An 18,103-nucleotide genomic window follows, 5' to 3' on the forward strand; every position below is an offset into this window, starting at 1 on the left:
GTCGCTAAGGCGCGACATGGTAATGTGAGTGCTCTCTTTTCTGCTTCGAAGCTCACTCTATCGCTTACCTGGCTTTGTCGATCGGGCGCCATTGTAACATAAACAAGCAACCTTGGTCAGTGCCAAAATCCGGTCTGGCGTAAATAATGCACATTCTATGTAGACAAATGAAAATTATTGCCTGTATTCAGTATCTACGGTTCTTGCCGGCTAGGGAGATTGAAATTGCCATTTCTACAATCTTAATTCAACGATACATGTACGTAGCGCGGGAACCTCTTCCACTGGCGACTCTAGTGAAATCGTACGCGTTTCTCAAAATCGCAAAGAGAATGAAGCACACGCTCTATTGTGTCATAGGACATTGTAGGCTGCGAACATTCCCATTTTGAGCGTCGCAATGCAAACTGCTGCATGCCTTTACATCTAGTGGCAATTGAAGCTCCTCATAATTCTCAATTCCGTAGGGAGTAGTATCGAAAAGTGCTAGCTATTATGGTCCAACGGTTAAGACATCAGTTTGTGGTATCACTGCAAACCACTGAAGACCGAGGTTCGACTCCTCGTAATGGCACATTTTTTGCCCCTCGCTCACATTTTTGTGAGCCTGAATCTGCAGTGTTTTTCTTTTGGTAACCACATCTGGTCCATTTCCTTTCAGATAAATAACCATTTAGCTACAGGGAAGAGCATGTTGTTACAACCCAGATGTATGGTTTTGAGCCGGGTTGTAACAAGATGCATGATTTTGAGCGGGAAATTTGCCTCAACGAAGCTCAATCGCCAAGAGCTAAGCTGACCCTGCGGGAATCTCGCAGCAAAATGCACATTTCATTTTGAGACTCATTGGATCGCAGTATGCCCATAATATAAAGTCCTGATGGAAGGAAGATCCGCCCTGTATCCGATTTATTTTCAGTGAAATAATAAGGCGTTCTCGACAAAGACCTGCAATCGATCTCGTGCTTGATTGAATGGTAAAAACTGTGAACCACGCCCAAAACCGGGCGAATAATGGCACAGACTAAAAGGCAGTGCAGCATCATGTGAAATAACATGGCACCAATGATTTAATCTTAGAGAATCAGATGAACTAATGATGAAAAAGAAAGGGAAAAGGGGCGTCGTGACTTCACAGCCACGCCTTGCACTCGCCCACTTCTGTTCGCCTCAAATAAGTGGCAGCCTCGCGTCAGCGCCAGCATTTTAGCATCGGTTTTCTTTCAATCTTACGGTCAAAATTGTAAAAAAAGCCCTTCATCCTACATTTGCCGACCCCTTAATTACGTTCTGGTAATATCTCAACCCTACTGCAAGTGAGCAAGGCCAGACGAGGCTCAGCCACCTGCAGGTACAATTAAGAGCCTAATCATGTGATTTCGCCGGTCTGTTCTCGCCGAATTGCAGAGAGTCATAGCTGGGAAAGACTTCGAAGTGATGAATGACGGTTTTTTTCTCGATGAGTGGTAAAAATTCGGCGGAGACGTGGTGTACCAAGCAGTTTTATAGGAAGAGCCCTCGTTTGCGTGAGCAATCATGACGACGCAGCACCTACATTTCGCCCACGCTAGGTAGGCTAAAGAGAGTCCAATAACATGTATATTAAAATGAGTTGTCTGGTCTATTGTAACGAAAGAACTTCTCCCCCAACTGCTATTAAAAAAGGATTCTATAAGGCATGCTACCAAAGAAAGAGTGAACGCCACCGGTGACCGTTTACTGCCGCATCCTCAACTCGGCAGGATGAGCTTCATTACGCGCCTCAAGTTGCCTCAAATTGCCTCCACTTGATTCATATCCCAGCTCAATCCAAAACTTTGCCGCTCCGTTGCGTATGATAAGTGAAAGGGTGACTTGCGATTGTTTCCTCTATTCCTGCCACCTTATAAAAAAATAAATAAATAAAAAAGAGTGAATATAGAAAATTGCGAGAAACAGGATATATGATGTGAAGCTAATTCCAATAGATAGTCGCCGTACGTGCCAAAAGCCTTGATTGATCAAATGATCCAATATGGTTGATTAAAGAGCTTGGCAAATCCGACTGTGGCTGCGACAAGTGAATGCTGGCATTCTTGTTCAAACATATGCCGGAATAGTAAGCCGCATGTGCACATAGCGAGGCCATTAAGCTGTAGTTCCCACTGGGTCGACGTGATATGTGCAGTTTGAGCAACGTTGGTGTTGGCAGTTTGCCTCGAGGCACACTGCCGTGGTTTGAAAGAGCATTGCGCCCATTCCGCACCGGCAACAAGTCCAAGTATGGACTTTTTGAGCTGGTTGGCCGCCCATTTTGTCGAGAAAGTAGAAACTGAAGTTGTGGTGAGAAGATTGTCTGAGGTTTTGGAATGTGATCTTGTGGAATTGATGCTATGAGATGAACTGGATATCGATACCATTGACGCCGTTATATATCTATTTTCGCAGACATTCACCTTCTTCATGAGTTGCGTAAATTGCCAAAAAGGCAAAGCCGGCGCAGCATCGCAAGCCATGATTCGGCGAGAGATTGGACATGGACGTGGTCCATCGGTGGCCGTGATGAAGGCAATCGGTAGCCTGCCGGCAATTCTTGAAGTGCAACAGTCTGAACGTGAGCCAGGACTACCGGTTAGTTGAGACAGGGCCTTCCTCACCGAACGCTGAGAGCCATTACAGCGAAAGAAGAACGATAAAGGTATTTGTGACTATCCGCAGGGCCAAAATTCTAAGCGAGGCGTAAACTGCGCCTTCGCCTAACCCAACATGTTGGAGGGAGCCTTACAGGGTGTCATCGTCATGTGAAGGGCTTTTCGGAATTCGAAAGGAGGCAATATCATCTGCGCGGAATATTTGGGATAATCGTGATCAGTGCGTAATATTCTTGAGCGAGAGATGAGCGAGCTCTGCGCTCTTTTTTGGGTTTTCGCCGACGACTTCCCGAGCAGTTGACGAGGCTGTGCCAAGGGTGCATCTGGACGTCAAAGTTTCGTCTAGCGAGGCAGCAGAGCCAGTTTCCCAAAGACCATCAGCCTTTGGGGTGGCCTTGTTCACTCCTTCCTTCAATTTCTTTCACTCTCGTTTTATCGTGTAAAGCGTTTCTTGTACTCGTCTTCAGGAGGTCGGGAGCCCTCTTCTCGAAACTATCGTATTGCTCTTAACATTGAGCTCGCCGTCAGTGTAGAAGTTGAAGAGATGAGAGAGAGAACTTTTAAACTGGATTTTTATTTTAATTGAAAAAAAAAAAAAAAAAAAAAAAAGATAAGTGTTATTTAGTGTTATGTGCGATGTTTGCTTGGTCACTAAAGAATAGCTCGAACAGGATGACATCTGGTACGTGGCCGTAATTGCCTGCGCAGCAATCGCATGAGACAAAGACAAAAGAAGAGACGAGAAAAAAAATCAAATGAGTGGCATGAGATGGGACAGTTATATATCATCGCAAAGAAGCTACGTTGCTTCGCCGTGGCTGCTACAAAGGCTGTCAAAGGGCGTTGGTAGAGCCTCATGATGCGCTCCAACAGCCTCAACATGGGCACCACGAGCACAGGTGAATGGACAGACAGCAAGGCGGGATAAACACCACTTTTCTCAGAGATAACAACGTGCGGCTACGAGTTGGCCTAGCGAAGATGTTTGGGTGTGCTGGCAATTAGGTATCTACAGCAGTAGGCAGGACTCTGCTCAGTTGCTGGGCCACTGTAGAGGACCAAAACAGCCTTGCAAGAGCCTCATCATTGTGGGGTGGGCACGGGGGTGGGGGATCAGTAGACGGCAACGAGCGTCAATGCATCGAGCCGAGTGCTAGGAGGACAGTAGGATTCCGAAATAGTGGTGGGCTTGAAGAAGGAAACGAATTATGAAACAGGAATGGCGTTGGAACACTTCTGGATGCTACAGTACAAGTATCGGGAGTCAGAGTTCTAGCTGCCGTGTTTGAATTTCAAAGACGTGCCAGCAACAGACAGGGATTTTAAATTAGGGACGGGAAGCGGCCAGGATTCGCAGCTGACAATGGCCCGTAGCGTCACTAATGACGGTACCGTTATAACGAGCCTGGCCACTAATATAGTGCGTACATGTTAGAGGAGACCCGCCCAGGATCGGGATCGCATCTGGTAATTTCAAGATTATCAATGTCATGGATCACGCCCCCCCATTGCACACATTGGCAGCTTTTTCTCGTTTTTCTCTTCTTGCAGTCTTCAACACCATCACAAGCCGAGCAGAGCAGGCTGCGATCATGATACGGTCGCCATGCCGCGTCCGCATCACAGCACTCGCGCTGAGACGCGCTGGGCGGTGCGAATCATTCCTTTGTTCATCGTTGCCGTTCTAGGCGTGGCCACCTACAGCGTCGTTGCGAGACTCTGCAGTAAGTTGGATATCTGGATCGATCAGAACCTCTTGACATGGTGGATGGAAAATCAAAAGCTCTAACCAGAATCGTCCCTTGCAGTCAGCTACCTCTACCACAAGAAACACCAGTCCGGCGTTGTCACGGCGTTCCTCGTCCTTTACTTTCTATTCTTTCTATTAATGGCCGCGGCCTATCTACGAACATTCTTTGCAACCCAACTGAACCCAGGCCTCGTGCCCCTTTCCTCCCGCGAGCAGATCGAGCGCGAAGCTGCCGAAAAGCTGCGAAAGCGAAGACACAAACGCAACCGAGATGTCGAAGAGAGTGCCTACGTGCCCCCCCGACCCCAGCCCGGACAGCCCGGGGCTGGAAGCCTTCTACAGCAAGGACGTTTTCGTCTGCGAGGTCGACGGCCGTCCTAAGTGGTGTTCCGAGTGCCAGCAGTGGAAGCCGGATCGTTCGCACCACTCGAGCGATCTGGGCCGCTGTGTGAGGAAGATGGATCATTTCTGCCCGTGGGTTGGCGGCATAGTATCTGAGACGTGTAAGTTTTGAAAGCGATTCCCACCACAGCCCAAAGAATACGAAAAAATATCAGAGAGAAGTGCGTTTTTAACAATTCATTCTTTTTGAAATTCTACAGCCTTCAATTTCTTTACGCAATTCTGCCTCTACACTGGCCTCTTTTCTGCCGTGAACCTCGCCGTGGGAGCGTATTCTTTCCACCAACACCATCAAGATGGGGATCCAACCGACGGATGGGCCCTCGCCGTTATTGTTCTTGCATGCGTCTTTGGCACCTTTACCTTTGGCATGGCGCTTACCTCGATTCGATTCATCTTTCTAAACACCACAAACGTCGACATGCTTAAGAGGTCGCATGTGGTCGTCTTGGCCGTCCGCATCCCTTTGTCTACTCCTCCATCAATCAAATATCCAGTCGTTGTGTACCCTCTCCGCGGGCCACCGCACCGCCCCGGATCCGAAGGCCAGCAACCCAGCAGCCAGTATGGCACCGTCTCTGCCAGAGATCAGCAGGCAGAGCGCAAGTTTGCCATCCTCCGGACGAAGCCGCGGGAAAACCCGTGGAATCTGGGCATCAAAGAAAACTGGAAGTCCGTCATGGGAGACAACATCATAGAGTGGTTGCTCCCCATTCGTCACTCGCCGTGCTGTAACCACGAAGGCATGGAGAGCGATTATAAGCTTGGGCCTCTGATATCAAAAATAAGAAAACGATATGGAGCTCCCGAGCTTGAGACTCCCACTCGCAGTGGACACGCCATCGAATTGCAGGATAGAACTAGCCGGCGCGCCAGTGATTGATTGATTGATTGATTGATCGATTGACTTACTCAGTATCTGTCCATCATCATTCTCACCCTTTCATCATTCCATATCATTCCCATTCCCGACTGGCAGGATTTCTACTTGCCGGTTTTGTTTTTTCTCGCATGGTGGCGTTACATTGATTTCCAGCAGCCTATACCTGCTCTATTCTCTAATCGATTCCCCTTTCCTTATTGTTTCATTAGCTATGGGCATAGACAGACATGGGGAGGGTCCCATTTGTGCAAAACATCCCTTTTTTTCTTACGGTACATGTATATGCATTCTTTATGAACGCGGTCCCCAGAAATGTCTCTTAATTGTTGTTTTTGTTGGTCTAGGCTGGACGGGGAAACGCATCAAAAAATCGGATTTCGCGTCAGGAATGTTGGACGCAAACACGCAGATACAGCTATTAGCCGGCGGCGCCATGCAGCCGACGATCATGCATATACGGTAGCAAATCATCCTCTGGTATCGTTTCTTTTTACGACTGGTCGATTTTCTCTTCTCTTGTCCTTTGCATTGGCCGCTCGCTCCCTCCAAAGAGAGACGGACACATGCCCTGCATGCTGCATGTCGTGTCGTGATATGGAGCCATCGATAACCGAGACTCTCCCCTCATTTCTCTGGTGATGAAAGAGCTGGAGCCTTTTCATGCAGGTCGCTGAATCCATCGGCTGCATGCACGACTCCCAAACCGTCCCCCTTTTGTGCCTCTAACCGCCAAACTACCCATCGCTTCTTCTCCCTCTCGACAAGAGAGAACGTGAACCGCCGCCCTGTATGAAGTATGAAGCACCGTATACACAGCCAATGATGGCTCAATTGAGAGAAGCTCCCCGCTGATATCGCCCCCCTCGGCGACTTTGACTTGTCTCTCACATGTTCATGCGAGAATGCTCTCTGATTTGCCCTTTGAATCCATCACCCCTGTCCATCACGTATGGTACATGCGCGACATCTCAAGGGCGGGGTCAAACTTGCTGGTCAATGAAAGTGGGTAATACCGGCGGCCATTGATACACCCCAAAGGCCGTCCCGTATTGTTCCTGATGGCGTTATGCTCTTATCAAAGAATAGGTATTCGCGTGGCTCGGGCTTTGCTACCGCGTCAATGCGTATCTTGGGACTTGGAGAGGATCCTACCACCCATGGAGCAGTACTAATAGCAGCAGGCGAGATAGGATAGTAGGATCGCGATCCCGTATATCGAGCCGTGACTGACAAGGACGAAGCAAAGCACCTTTTATTTTCTTGTATCAACCAATAAGTCAAGAGATAGCTGGCTTGATTCCCATATCTAGGCAGTCTCCCGAGTTGGGGCAAAGGAAAAAGACGCGCCTGGTGTAACCCAACATACAGGTAACGGGTGGTTACGTGAACGAGAGCCCTGGCCACACAGCCTGGGCGCCTATCTATACCTGGCCTTGATTGTGAGGAAACCAGAGTTGACCGAGAAGAGTCCTGGCCCCCAGGGCAGGCCGATTGTCAGACAACCTTTCTGACAGGCAGCCCCTCTTCTGGAATCACCAAAATCTTGAATCACATGTGTCGCCTCTGCTAGGTACCAAGGTAAAGAGCTTCACGGAGCCACGAGGCAAGCTGTGGATGATGTACTAATTCAACCTCAGTCAATATACCTACTGTACCTATGCATCCATCTCCGACATTGTATGCCGATTGATTATAGAAAGACACAAAAAAAAAAAAAATCAGATATACCCATCTTGATTAGCAACGCTGTCCCACAATGGCGTCTATTTTACCGGGCAGAGTCACCGAGGAACGCATGATGCAGATCCGCGCCAAATCCAAGCTGCGAGAGAAGCTCGTGCAGGTGGTAGAAAAGGTCGAAGAACGGCTACAGATTGTGTACGAGCAAATGGAGCTACTAAGGCAGAGAAGATTCGAAATCGACCGGCAAATCATCACGTATGATCAGAGGCTACGCCTGAGGGGCGAGGTGCAGGACAACATGGCTGCTAGAAAAGTCGAGGCCGACGAGCTACGAGAGCAGCTCGCCGTGGCTATCCACGAGCTTGAAGATTACGACGACATGATGCAAAGCAGGGCGCCGAAACATTTGTATTCGACCACTCCAGAAGCGGGATATCGGTACTGAAGGCACAGGCATATGATTTTTCTAGCATTTGAGAAGAAGGGACGATAAGAAGGGCGTGTGTTGTACAAGACTCAACGTGGGTTACTTGTTCTTGCGATTAGGCGATAGTGGCATGGAAATGTGGCGATTCCACCAGGACAAACAGTATGAAGATAATATGAAATTAGTCTTTCTTTCCGTATGTTTCCATCCGGAAGATGCAATAAAAATCAAAAGGAAAAACAGATTCATGATATTAGCGTCTTGCCATCTTGTCATATCTGTCTGGATGCCATTAATTGAAGCCGTACCTACCAAGGTAGACACAAATCTCGACTGGCAGTAGCTCTATTATGTGGGGCCCTTGCATTCTCAAAGTAGCAAGCGAAACTCAACTTCGACATCGTTGCACGATCGACGGAGCCACTACCCTTTTCAATTGTTTAAATTCGTCTCGTATATTTCAAACAACTCTCCAGTCACAATCTCTGCCTGGGCTGCGACCTTCATGTCTCCTCCATCGCCCGGCGGCGCATCGTCACCGCTTCGCGATGCTCGCCGTTCACGCTTCACGTACCGTCAGCTTGCCCAGTTGGCGACTTACAGCATCACGACACCTCTGCGCGTGATTGCCCACATTGATCTCGATGCATTCTACGCACAGTGTGAGATGATCAGGCTCGGTGTCGCGGAGGATAAGCCTCTCGCTGTCCAACAGTGGTAAGGCGCTCCCTGGCCACTCTCCTCGTGTGAAGCTGACCGAAATCCAAATATCCCAGGCAAGGCCTTATTGCAGTCAACTATCCGGCAAGGAAATGGGGCATCGGACGCCATTGCAACGTCGCAGAAGCTAAGAAGCTGTGCCCGGATCTAATTGCGCAGCATGTCGCCACTTGGAGAGAAGGCGATGACAAATGGGCATATCGTGATGATGCAGCCGCCAATATCGCAACGGACAAGGTGTCGCTTGATCCTTATCGCTTGCAATCCAGAAAGATCCTCGCAACCATTAAAGAATCTCTCCCGAGAGACCTGCAAAAGGTAGAAAAGGCAAGCATCGATGAGGTCTTCCTAGACCTCTCGGCTCAGATCCATGCTGAGCTTTTACGCCGATTCCCCGAGCTGTCGAGTCCGCCCCCATCTGGAGATGTATCCGAACCTCTCCCTTTCCCATCTGCTGCGGCCTTGGACTGGCAGAATGACAATCTTATTGACCTCGAAGAGGACGAAGAAGCCGTCGACCCGGACTGGGACGACGTAGTCATACTGATTGGCTCCGAGATTGTTCGCCGAGTTCGAGCTCAAGTACGGGAAAAGCTGGGATACACATGTTCTGCCGGCATAGCGAACAACAAGCTGGTTAGCAAGCTGGGCTCGGCTTTTAAGAAGCCTAATGAACAGACGGTAGTGCGCAACCGAGCTGTAATGCTATTCTTGACGGAGATCAAAGTGACCAAGATGCGAAACCTCGGTGGCAAGCTGGGAGATCAAGTCGTTTCTACGTTTGGTACAGAGAGTATCAAGGAGCTGCGTGATATCCCATTGGAGCAATTCAAAGCAAAACTTGGCGAGGAAACTGCCATTTGGTTCTACAACACCATTAGAGGCATCGATCACAGCGAGGTCAATTCTCGAACACAGATCAAATCTATGCTTTCGGCCAAGTCGTTTCGTCCATTGATCAAGTCGTCCGAACAGGCAACCAAGTGGCTAAGGATTTTTGCGGGCGATATTTATTCTCGTTTGGTGGAAGAAGGTATCCTGGAACACAAGCGATGGCCACGTACAATCAATCTTCATCATCGCCACGCTGGGCAAACCCGCAGTAGGGGATGCCCAATCCCCACAGGAAAGCCTTTGGATGAGCAAGCTCTTTTCATTCTTTGTAAAGAGCTGCTTAACCAAATTGTTGCCGAGGGCGGCGCCTGGCCCTGCACCAACTTGAGCTTGAGTGTTAGTGGGTTCGAAGAAGGGGTCAAGGGCAACATGGGGATTGGTGCTTTTTTCAAAAAGAGGGACGAGACCCCTCCTCCATTACGGCCTTTGAATGATACCGAGTTTGAGAACGTGGCTATAGAGCAGCCGAGCAAGAAGCCTCGACTGGACAAGCCCAACATTGAGCGATTCTTTTCTAAAAGAAACGCCGGTAGTCGTCAAGGCTCTCCTTCTGAGACACAACCGCTGGATATGGACAAGCAGCAGTCTGAAGTGGCCGATTCTTTGTGGTTTGATCAAGAATGGAAAGAATCGGGCATGCTCGAGCCCGAAACTACGACATCTAGTCACGAGAATTCAGGGCCAGAGGATCCATCATATCTGACGGTCCTAGCCTGTCCGAGGTGTAAGGCTAGCTTCGACGACGAGGTGTCCCTACAGAGCCACGAGGACTGGCATTTCGCCAAAGACATCCAGGATAGCGAACGTGTCAAGCCCGCATTTGCCGAGCAACCAGCCGCTTCCCGCGGCCATGGGTCGAAAGGCTCTGGCCCTGCTTCAAAGCGTGGGCGCCCAAGAACGAAGCGCGAGCAGGGGCAAAGCAAGCTCAAGTTTGGATGAGCCAATACCTACACTCACTGCCATACTACCAGTAGATGGACCTTGTGATTTCATCCTCGGCATTAAGCAAAAGACGACGAACAGTTTCCAGCGGAGAGCCCTAGAAACAAAGAGGCCAGCTAGGGCGCCTGCAAGGTGGGAAAATCTTTTTCTTGCATGATCAAAAAGTCACGATGGCGAACTGCGTTTCGCAAAGAGGGAACGCCGCTCCACCACAGTTGGGCTCTCGATATTGACCCGGTGGTCCACTAGATGGAACAAACTTCAGCTCCGCTTGCCTTGAATTCCAGCATCTTTTTTTGCTCTGGGCTGGAAGATGGCATGGAAATGCTCATGCCTAATGGTATGCTAATGACCGATACCACTACCATCCATTACGTGAACCGGGTATCACAAATCTCAACCATGATGGGACGAAGCGGGGAATCGGATGTTTCCTTTGCTCATAGCCCGGATTGCTTATGCTACAACTGCTCAAAGCCTCTTTCTTTGTTAAGCTTGTGGTCACCTGCTCCTCTACTAAATCAGAAAGCCACACGGCTTGACGAACCTCGTCTGAGCGCGCATCTCAGATTGTTCATGCAGCGTGCCGCTATGGGGTAAATCGTCGTAACGCCATGATAAGGTAATCCTGCTAGTACATACGCACTGCTCCGTATTACTCTCCTGCTATGGAGCAGGTGGTACTCACAGTAAACAAAACAAGAGGCAAGGCGGAAAAGGGTGGCTGCCGGTCCGCGAGGAAGCAGCCGCATTATGCAGTCATAGTATTGAAACACACATTCCAAGACATGGATTCTATCCCCCATGATATGCCTCCAATGAGCATTGGTGGCAATCATGTCTGATGCGACCTTGAACGATTGGCCAAGGAGTGGCCTCGCACGCCGCTAGCTGCATTAACCTGTTGTCGACCAAGCTTAGGCTCCAATTGGCCACAAGCGTTGATACCCAACTCAAACTCGGGCTGCAGAGCTTTTCTGTGACCCCCTCCTTCTTCCTGGCTGAGGTAATACGGCATGCCATTTGCTGGGAGCGATCGTGAAGCACTGTCTGCAGCGTTGAAGCGGTGGCTGGAGCCGATGCTGCAGCTCGCAGGCGCCCCCTCCACTCATCAAGGCTCAACTTAGTACGAGTAAGAAGACAAGAGGACTGAGCCTGGGGTTACACAGATCCGAGGGTAGTTTGGCGTGCATCCGGGGAGTGTTAGCGTCTTATGCAATACAGAGAGACAGCACTAGCCCGTTGAACAAAGTTCGTTGGCAAGCAGTGGTGGAAAAGATGGGGTGCCGTGTTGGATGCTGCTCGGGTGTAGGAGACTCTTTTTTCTCTTCTTCTGCACGATATAATTTGTTCTCGGCGTCTCACTCTTGCTTGGCGCAAGGGGAATACCTGGATATCGAGCGTGTCCTTTTTCTCTCTCTTTATTTCATAATTCGCATCGCCCTGCTCCCGGCTGGTCCTCTAAGCTTACTCTCCCTGAGCCTGACTTTGAATAACCGATGCGTGCCCAGCCGTCAGCCTGTTTTATCATGAGATCGCCACTTGATAGGTAGGTATAAGAGAAGGAAGGGGCAAGAAATGCAGGACCTCTGCAATTGGAGGGGGTAAACGTAGACATTTTTGCCTCTTGTCCGGGCATAAAGTCTCAAGTGTTTAGATGGCACAACCTGTTTGCCACAAGCTCCTGCTCAGGCCAAACCGGCACGATGCTATCACCAATGACATTTCCGGGGTCCAAACTCCCCGCTCGACCGTTCTCTGCGCCGCTCGATGATTGATTACTGTGGAGGAGAGAGATGATAGTCTAGTAGCTATGTAGAGACGGTAGACAGGTAGACAGGTACCAGTGCTGTAGGGACTGCACATCTCGCCAATCTGTACAAAGCATGTTATGTAGCCTGCATTTCTTTTGGTGAACGTGGGCCAATCATACATGTATACAAGTAGTACTATTATACACGTACCCTTTCGGCAGATACGCAGGCACGCACGCGCAATGCCGCAACGCGCTTCAAGTAGGAACTGCTTCTTTTTGTCTTTGCGCACTGCGACGCTGCTATCCGCGGATGGCGAATCGAAAAGATACCGAAAGGCCCGAGGATGATTTGCGAATGGATTTCAAGATCCGAAATCGAATCGAGACAGAAGAGACCTAGAAACTCAGTGCGGGACGGCGGGAACGGCGACAATCAAGCTTATGCCCGCCAGGAACCATCGACTTCGCCTTGGCCGTCGGTTATCAGTCATTTTGCGCCGACTGGATCTCGTGATAGACACGATGCAAGCGTGTATAAATCAAAAAAAAAAAAAAACCGGTTTGGTGAAGGCGCGAGACGATGTGGATACAGGCACAGGCACAGGCACCGACGGCAGATGAGAAAAACAAAAATAAGAAGCAAAGATGAATTTAAAAAAAAAATCGAAAAAAATCGTAAAAGAGAGATGTGGCTGCATATTCTCACAGCGGGTAGCAGGTGCTAAAAGCGATTGATGAGTGTCATGTCAACTGCGGAATGCCTGGAATCGGTCATACAGAAGCCAATTCTGCGCCTCGGTGTCAGAAATCGCTTCGTGCAAGACGCAAAGGCTCCAGCCAGGGCCCATTCGTCAGACCCGTCAGGCCATTCAACGGCGTTTGACGCGGCCCCTCCCACAAACCTGCTCCTTGCCCCTTGGGGCGACGTGCAGCGAAGCCCAACATCACGTCCGCAAGGCGAAGCGAGGCGGCCTTTGGGCTCCAGGACCGGCTTCCAGGGCCTGGCCGGTTCCGTCAGCCATCAAATCGCCTTGACACGCCGCCAATGGGCGTCCGGCAAGGCGTGAACTCGGGTAGGCACCGCGGATTGGGTGCTAAGCAGGTCCCCTAGTTGTGTCACCACCCAGGTACTAGAAGCAGTACTAGGAGCAGTGCTAGGAGCAGTGCTAGGAGCAGTGCTAGGAGCAGTGCTAGGAGCAGTGCTAGGAGCAGTACGGAGGACTAGGAGCAATGCTACCGCTAGCCTGGGAATGAAGAAAAACGCCCTGCGTCAGGCCCTTGATAGGAGCCCGATCTTTGCCGCATATCGTCACCGCGTCGAAAACGAGCGTCCTTGTGCGTGAAAGCAGCAGTTTTCAACCCATCTGGCGGGCAACATGTGTCCAAGGAGGCGACAAGGAGGCCTTGTTTTTTCAAATGCAGTGTGTGGTGTGTATCAAGATGTGTGCATGTGTGTGCGCGTGTGCTTGAGCCGTATTACTCCGCGTGCTCCGTACCTATTGGTACTTGCTTCTGCTGCTGCTGCTGTGCCTTTTGCTTATGATGTAGGTACTTGTAGTTGTGACTCTTTGATGCCACATACTTGCCTGTAACTCGTCGTAGCAGCAGCAAGTAGCATTGTGTAGGAGTCAGCAGGCAGCTCCATCTCTCTCCATTCCACCTCGCCCTCTGTCCTATCCCGTCCTCTGCCAGCCCATCCTCCCCCATTACCGGAGGTGGCCCAAGTCAGGCCAGGCCAAGGCCATCCAGGCAGCCGATCACCGTCCAGCACCCACCAGCCCACCATCTCGTCCCAGTCGAGCAGCAATCAGCAGCAACCAGCTGCAGCCTGCGCCGTGCTCCGTGCTGGTTACGAGTCGAGTACCGTACCGTCCTTGTACATGCTGCACTGCGGTGGCCGCCGCAACGGTCTGACAACTGACTGGACAGGGTGCTGGAGTGCACAAGCAGGAGTGCAGCAAGCAAGGCGACTGAGCCAGGGCAGGGGTGTGTCTATGGCGGAAGGAAAAAAAACGGGATCTGGAGCCAAGCTCTCGACCCAGCCAACGAAGCTCCTTGCAACGTTCGGCAGCTCTTTGAGAGGTCACCAGCGTCTCTGTGAGCTCCTCATTTGCGCCCCACCCCACCAGCCATTCACACCAGATCATCCGCCTTTTTTTCACTCTTCAAGGCCAGTCAACTCGCTCTTCTCTTCCTCCTCCTCTCCTTTCAGGACGAAGCCGACTCTCTCTTCTCGGCTGCACTGCAGGCCCCCCCTTGTCCACACTCTTGCTGAGTCTCCCATAATACCTCCATCTGTCGTCTTTCTATTTGTTGGTATTGCCGCTACTGCTTCCTTTAGCAGGCGGTTTTTCTGCGCTGAGGTCCATCTTTTCTCCCTCACACATTCTCTCTCTCCTACTCTTCGACTCTTCGACTCTTCTCTCTCCTACTCTCGCTTTGGTTCTCCTGCTCGTTGCATTGCGCTGCCTTGCCTTGCCTTGCCTTGCCTTGCCTTTGCCTTTGCCTTGTACACAACATCGACTTTACTTTATTCCTCAGCAACAAGAGTCTCGTCAGAAATGTCAACAACAATGTCGCGGCCCACGACTCGCATGAACGAGTACTTTGTGCCCCGTGATGGCATCGATCGTGAAGTGATTTCTGCTGATATCTGCCGCTATCTGGGCAATGATGCTTTGGTGCGACCTGGTCACTATGAGGTATGCCGATTTCGGTAACAGTATCAATCAACCCTGAAGAAAAATGTGCGTGTCCGACTTGACCTGGATTTGCTGACGATTGTTTGTATCAGAATCCACAAACTGGCCAACCCGTCCAGGGTTACTATATTACGGCGTATCGCAATTTGACGACCGTGAGTGCTTTGCTTTGCTTTGTCCTGCTCCTCCCCCCTTCCTTCTGGTCGATATCATCGATACCGTCATAATTTCTACCACGTCTTCCGGATCTTGTTACTGAAACTTGCATCGCCCTCGACCCGCAGGCCATGATTGAGGATCTCAAGGCCGACTCGGCTCGGTGGGACAGGGAACGCCGCGCCCAGACCGCGCGTAACAGCAGCGGAGGTATCAGCGCCTCGAGATATGCCAATTCTGGCGCCCCTAGACCGAGATCTAACTCTCCTCCAGTCCAGTACCGCTACTCCGAGACCCACCAGTCTCGGCAGCATCATGGCCCTACTGAACCCCCTTTCCGAGATGATTCCTATCCTCCTCGTGATGGTCTATATGACGCCCCAAGGTACCCAGGAACTGGCGCCCAAGGATACAATGGTGCCTCCGGCCCGTACCAGCCTCAGCAGCAGCCGCCGCCGCCGCAACAGCAGCAGCAGCAGCAGCAGCAGCAAGGCTACGCTCCTCCCAGTGGCAGTGGCGGCGTGTACGGCGGCAACGGCAATGTCGGCGGCTTCCAGCAGCCTCAGCAATCTCCCGGACCCGCTGACGCCAGATATGGCGGTAACCCTCAGGGCCCGATGATGAACCAAGGATACCAGAATCCGGATGGCGCGTATGTTACTACTGGTGCCAACATGCCTCCCAGGAACTATCCCAATGATGCCTATGCCGGTGGCCACCCTGGATCAGCTGTCCCACCGCCTCAGCAGCCTGTGTATGCTTCAAACCAGCCTGTCCCACAAGGATATCCCGCCCCCAACTACCCATATCCTAACCAGGCTCCTGCGGGCGGTATGGCGTATGCTACACAGCCTCAGGACCCCTTCTTCGGCCGAGGTGCGTCTCCCAACAAAAACCACCCCAAGCCTTCATCCAGTTTGAATTCGCTCGTCTGATTTTGTAGCTTCCCCAGCAGGCCAAACTACTCAGCAGCAGCAGCAGCAGCAGCAGCCACAAGGGTATGCCTCACAAGGACACGCGTATGATGACACTCCCCCTCCAACTCGCACCTCCGTTCCCCCAGCAGAGAGCCAGACGCCGCCACGGGAATCAAGTACTCGTCTAAGTGACCGGGAAAGCGACAGGAACCATCGACCGCCACCTCCTCGTCGATAGATGAGTTGAGAACATCTACTTCAAGTAGCATCTATTGATCTGATCTGATCAAAACTCACTTCGTTTTAACGCTCTCTGGATCTGAACATCTTCGCCTTTCCCACTTGCCAACTCGATAAGATTTCCGGATACGCATCGGTAACAACTCTTTATGGATTTTGGCAAAAAAAGAAAACCGAAGATTTCAGGAGAAAAAAAATTTGGTTCCCAGACTGGATGGCCTTTGATTTAATTTGTTTGTTTCTTTTCCTTCTCAACGGCTCTTTTAAAATCTTATTTTTCCGGACCATGGGCAGAGATAATCACCAGGAGACGCGCCAAGTTTGATGATTTCTATTTTGTTTTCGCGCCTCGCCATTATCGTGGAACCTTGAGTTTGCCTTTCTCATATCATGTTTTTCTTTTCCTTTCTGTTGTTCTCTCGAGGAACCTTTTTTTTTTCTTTACAAAATGATGCATTTGGTTTTGGTGAGGGATGGGTCAAATACCGGGCTTGCTGCTGGCTACAATGATAGCCTTCTTCGACGAATAACGCCTGCATATGTTTGATAGCACTAGCTCCTGGCGCAAGGTGGTAAAAGGGAAGCACATCTGCGAATGCTTCTTGGGTGGTGGACTGTCTTTGAATCTTGCTGCCCTGGATTGACCATGGGCGGAGTTATTTGTGTTGCCTGGACTCGGTTTTCCTTGGCGATCGCTGCATTCTCAATCAATGCTGGTTGTTCGATCAGTTATGCCATTTAATAGAGTTACAAGGCTGGAACTCCTGGGCAGCAAGGTGAGTCATTATGGTTTGTAAATATTAGCCATAAACCTCTTTGAAAGGATCATTATTGCCACTCCTTCTCTGTTGTTCGCTTTGTTGTTTTTTGACTGCTTTTCGCCTTGACACAACGGCCACGCGGACTTCCGTGGGAGCAAAGGTATCATCCATCACTGGATCTGGCGAACAAGGACTTTGTCTCGGATCGTTCCAATTGACGCTCTTGACAGTCTCCAATCTGGATCCATCGATACCGGAAATCACTTGCCTTCCTTTTCCCAGTGTCGTGTAATTTCTTTCCATCGTTTGCTCACAATGTCGGTTTCTCGTCGCCCACTCAACAAATTTCGATGCCGGACTCGTTTTGATGTCTATTTAGTTGTTCTGTAGCCTTTGACCAGTTAGCTGTTGGCCAAAATCCAAAATCCAGCTCGCCGCAACTGGCACCTACTGATGGTGATGTGGACGGCTGATACATGTACTCTGGGAGTTTATCGTTTCGGGAACCAAAGGCCAAGTGCAAGGTCCCGTAGCACTCTACTCTTGTAACTGCAAACTCGAAAGCTGCTCGCATTCCTGGAAGAGACGGGAGGTAGGGAGGCGTCTAAGCGAGTAGGCGATCGGGTGGAACATGACTGAATGGCTTGGTATCGGAAGATTCATCACACAGACATGAGTAGAGAGAGATTATGACGAAGAGAAACAGAAACAGGACGATGACATTTTTTTGACGAGCTACGCAGCGGTAATACCTGCCTCATGATACACGCAGTAGTGGTTATTCCTTCCATCGTTCCATAGGTAGGTAGGGGGCAACAATCAATAAAGTTGAGCGATAATACATGTATCCGGCTATTCCTCCCTTGTCTGGATTCAAATGAAACTTTCACCGAGGAGCTCTTCTGGCCTGTCTACAATTCCAATCACGTAAGGTATTCTTAATCCTCCCAAGTCGGAAGGACGGAGTAAGATGGCAGATGGTTGATATCTATTCTTCAAGCCCCTTGATGCGAAGGATTCTGATCTCACTTTCTGAGGAAATACAGATAGGACCTAGTGGGCTTAGCCGCCACAATGAAAAACATGCTACTACTGCCTGTATAAGGCGGGCAGCGCAGGCTGCCTTTGGGTGCCTATTTTGGGTGCCTGGCACTGATAAGAAAAACGCGATATTCAATACAAAGTGCGCGGGTTGGAAACGCTGTAGAAGTCTGCGCAGCCCTACATACGTCACTGGTAG

The 18,103-nt window shown here is 50.3% G+C and overlaps 7 protein-coding genes and 1 non-coding gene across 9 annotated transcripts; 6 read left to right on the forward strand and 2 right to left on the reverse strand.

Moving 5' to 3' along the window:
* Nucleotides 1–489: 489 nt before the first annotated feature.
* TrAtP1_002029 lies at nucleotides 490–574 on the forward strand. Its single transcript has one exon. It is a non-coding gene; the product is annotated as a tRNA-His (tRNA).
* A 1,426-nt stretch (nucleotides 575–2,000) lies between these two features.
* Nucleotides 2,001–2,495, reverse strand: TrAtP1_002030 (uncharacterized protein; the record flags this gene model as incomplete). Its single annotated transcript, XM_066111273.1, has 1 exon — nucleotides 2,001–2,495. One exon carries the CDS (start codon nucleotides 2,493–2,495, stop codon nucleotides 2,001–2,003), a length of 495 nt encoding a protein of 164 aa, XP_065967347.1.
* Nucleotides 2,496–3,007: 512 nt separating this feature from the next.
* On the reverse strand, nucleotides 3,008–3,488 carry TrAtP1_002031 (uncharacterized protein; the record flags this gene model as incomplete). The annotated part of the gene is made up of 2 exons (XM_066111274.1): nucleotides 3,008–3,135; nucleotides 3,434–3,488. 2 exons carry the CDS (start codon nucleotides 3,486–3,488, stop codon nucleotides 3,008–3,010), a joined length of 183 nt encoding a protein of 60 aa, XP_065967348.1.
* A 608-nt stretch (nucleotides 3,489–4,096) lies between these two features.
* Nucleotides 4,097–5,005, forward strand: TrAtP1_002032 (uncharacterized protein). Its single transcript, XM_066111275.1, has 2 exons — nucleotides 4,097–4,354; nucleotides 4,439–5,005. Exons 1-2 carry the CDS (start codon nucleotides 4,237–4,239, stop codon nucleotides 4,759–4,761), a joined length of 441 nt encoding a protein of 146 aa, XP_065967349.1. The 5' UTR covers nucleotides 4,097–4,236; the 3' UTR covers nucleotides 4,762–5,005.
* Nucleotides 5,006–7,421: 2,416 nt separating this feature from the next.
* TrAtP1_002033 (uncharacterized protein) lies at nucleotides 7,422–7,793 on the forward strand (the record flags this gene model as incomplete). The annotated part of the gene is made up of 1 exon (XM_014085641.2): nucleotides 7,422–7,793. One exon carries the CDS (start codon nucleotides 7,422–7,424, stop codon nucleotides 7,791–7,793), a length of 372 nt encoding a protein of 123 aa, XP_013941116.1.
* Nucleotides 7,794–8,280: 487 nt separating this feature from the next.
* Nucleotides 8,281–10,328, forward strand: TrAtP1_002034 (uncharacterized protein; the record flags this gene model as incomplete). The annotated part of the gene is made up of 2 exons (XM_014085075.2): nucleotides 8,281–8,492; nucleotides 8,552–10,328. The coding sequence occupies 2 exons, from the start codon at nucleotides 8,281–8,283 to the stop codon at nucleotides 10,326–10,328; spliced, it is 1,989 nt and encodes a 662-aa protein (XP_013940550.2).
* Nucleotides 10,329–12,777: 2,449 nt separating this feature from the next.
* On the forward strand, nucleotides 12,778–13,300 carry TrAtP1_002035 (uncharacterized protein). The gene has a single exon (XM_014085640.2). It carries the CDS (start codon nucleotides 12,822–12,824, stop codon nucleotides 13,152–13,154), a length of 333 nt encoding a protein of 110 aa, XP_013941115.2. The 5' UTR covers nucleotides 12,778–12,821; the 3' UTR covers nucleotides 13,155–13,300.
* A 409-nt stretch (nucleotides 13,301–13,709) lies between these two features.
* Nucleotides 13,710–16,100, forward strand: TrAtP1_002036 (uncharacterized protein; the record flags this gene model as incomplete). Of its 2 annotated transcripts, XM_066111276.1 has the most annotated exons (4): nucleotides 14,561–14,789; nucleotides 14,882–14,944; nucleotides 15,074–15,821; nucleotides 15,889–16,100. In XM_066111276.1, exons 1-4 carry the CDS (start codon nucleotides 14,649–14,651, stop codon nucleotides 16,098–16,100), a joined length of 1,164 nt encoding a protein of 387 aa, XP_065967350.1. In that variant the 5' UTR covers nucleotides 14,561–14,648. The 2 variants fall into 2 exon arrangements, with proteins under 2 accessions (XP_065967351.1, XP_065967350.1); XM_066111277.1 differs by having other exon boundaries at nucleotides 13,710–14,789; nucleotides 14,882–15,821.
* Nucleotides 16,101–18,103: the final 2,003 nt, after the last annotated feature.

The sequence above is a fragment of the Trichoderma atroviride genome, chromosome 1 (genome assembly GCF_020647795.1).
Source record: "Trichoderma atroviride chromosome 1, complete sequence".
Taxonomy (NCBI): domain Eukaryota; kingdom Fungi; phylum Ascomycota; class Sordariomycetes; order Hypocreales; family Hypocreaceae; genus Trichoderma; species Trichoderma atroviride.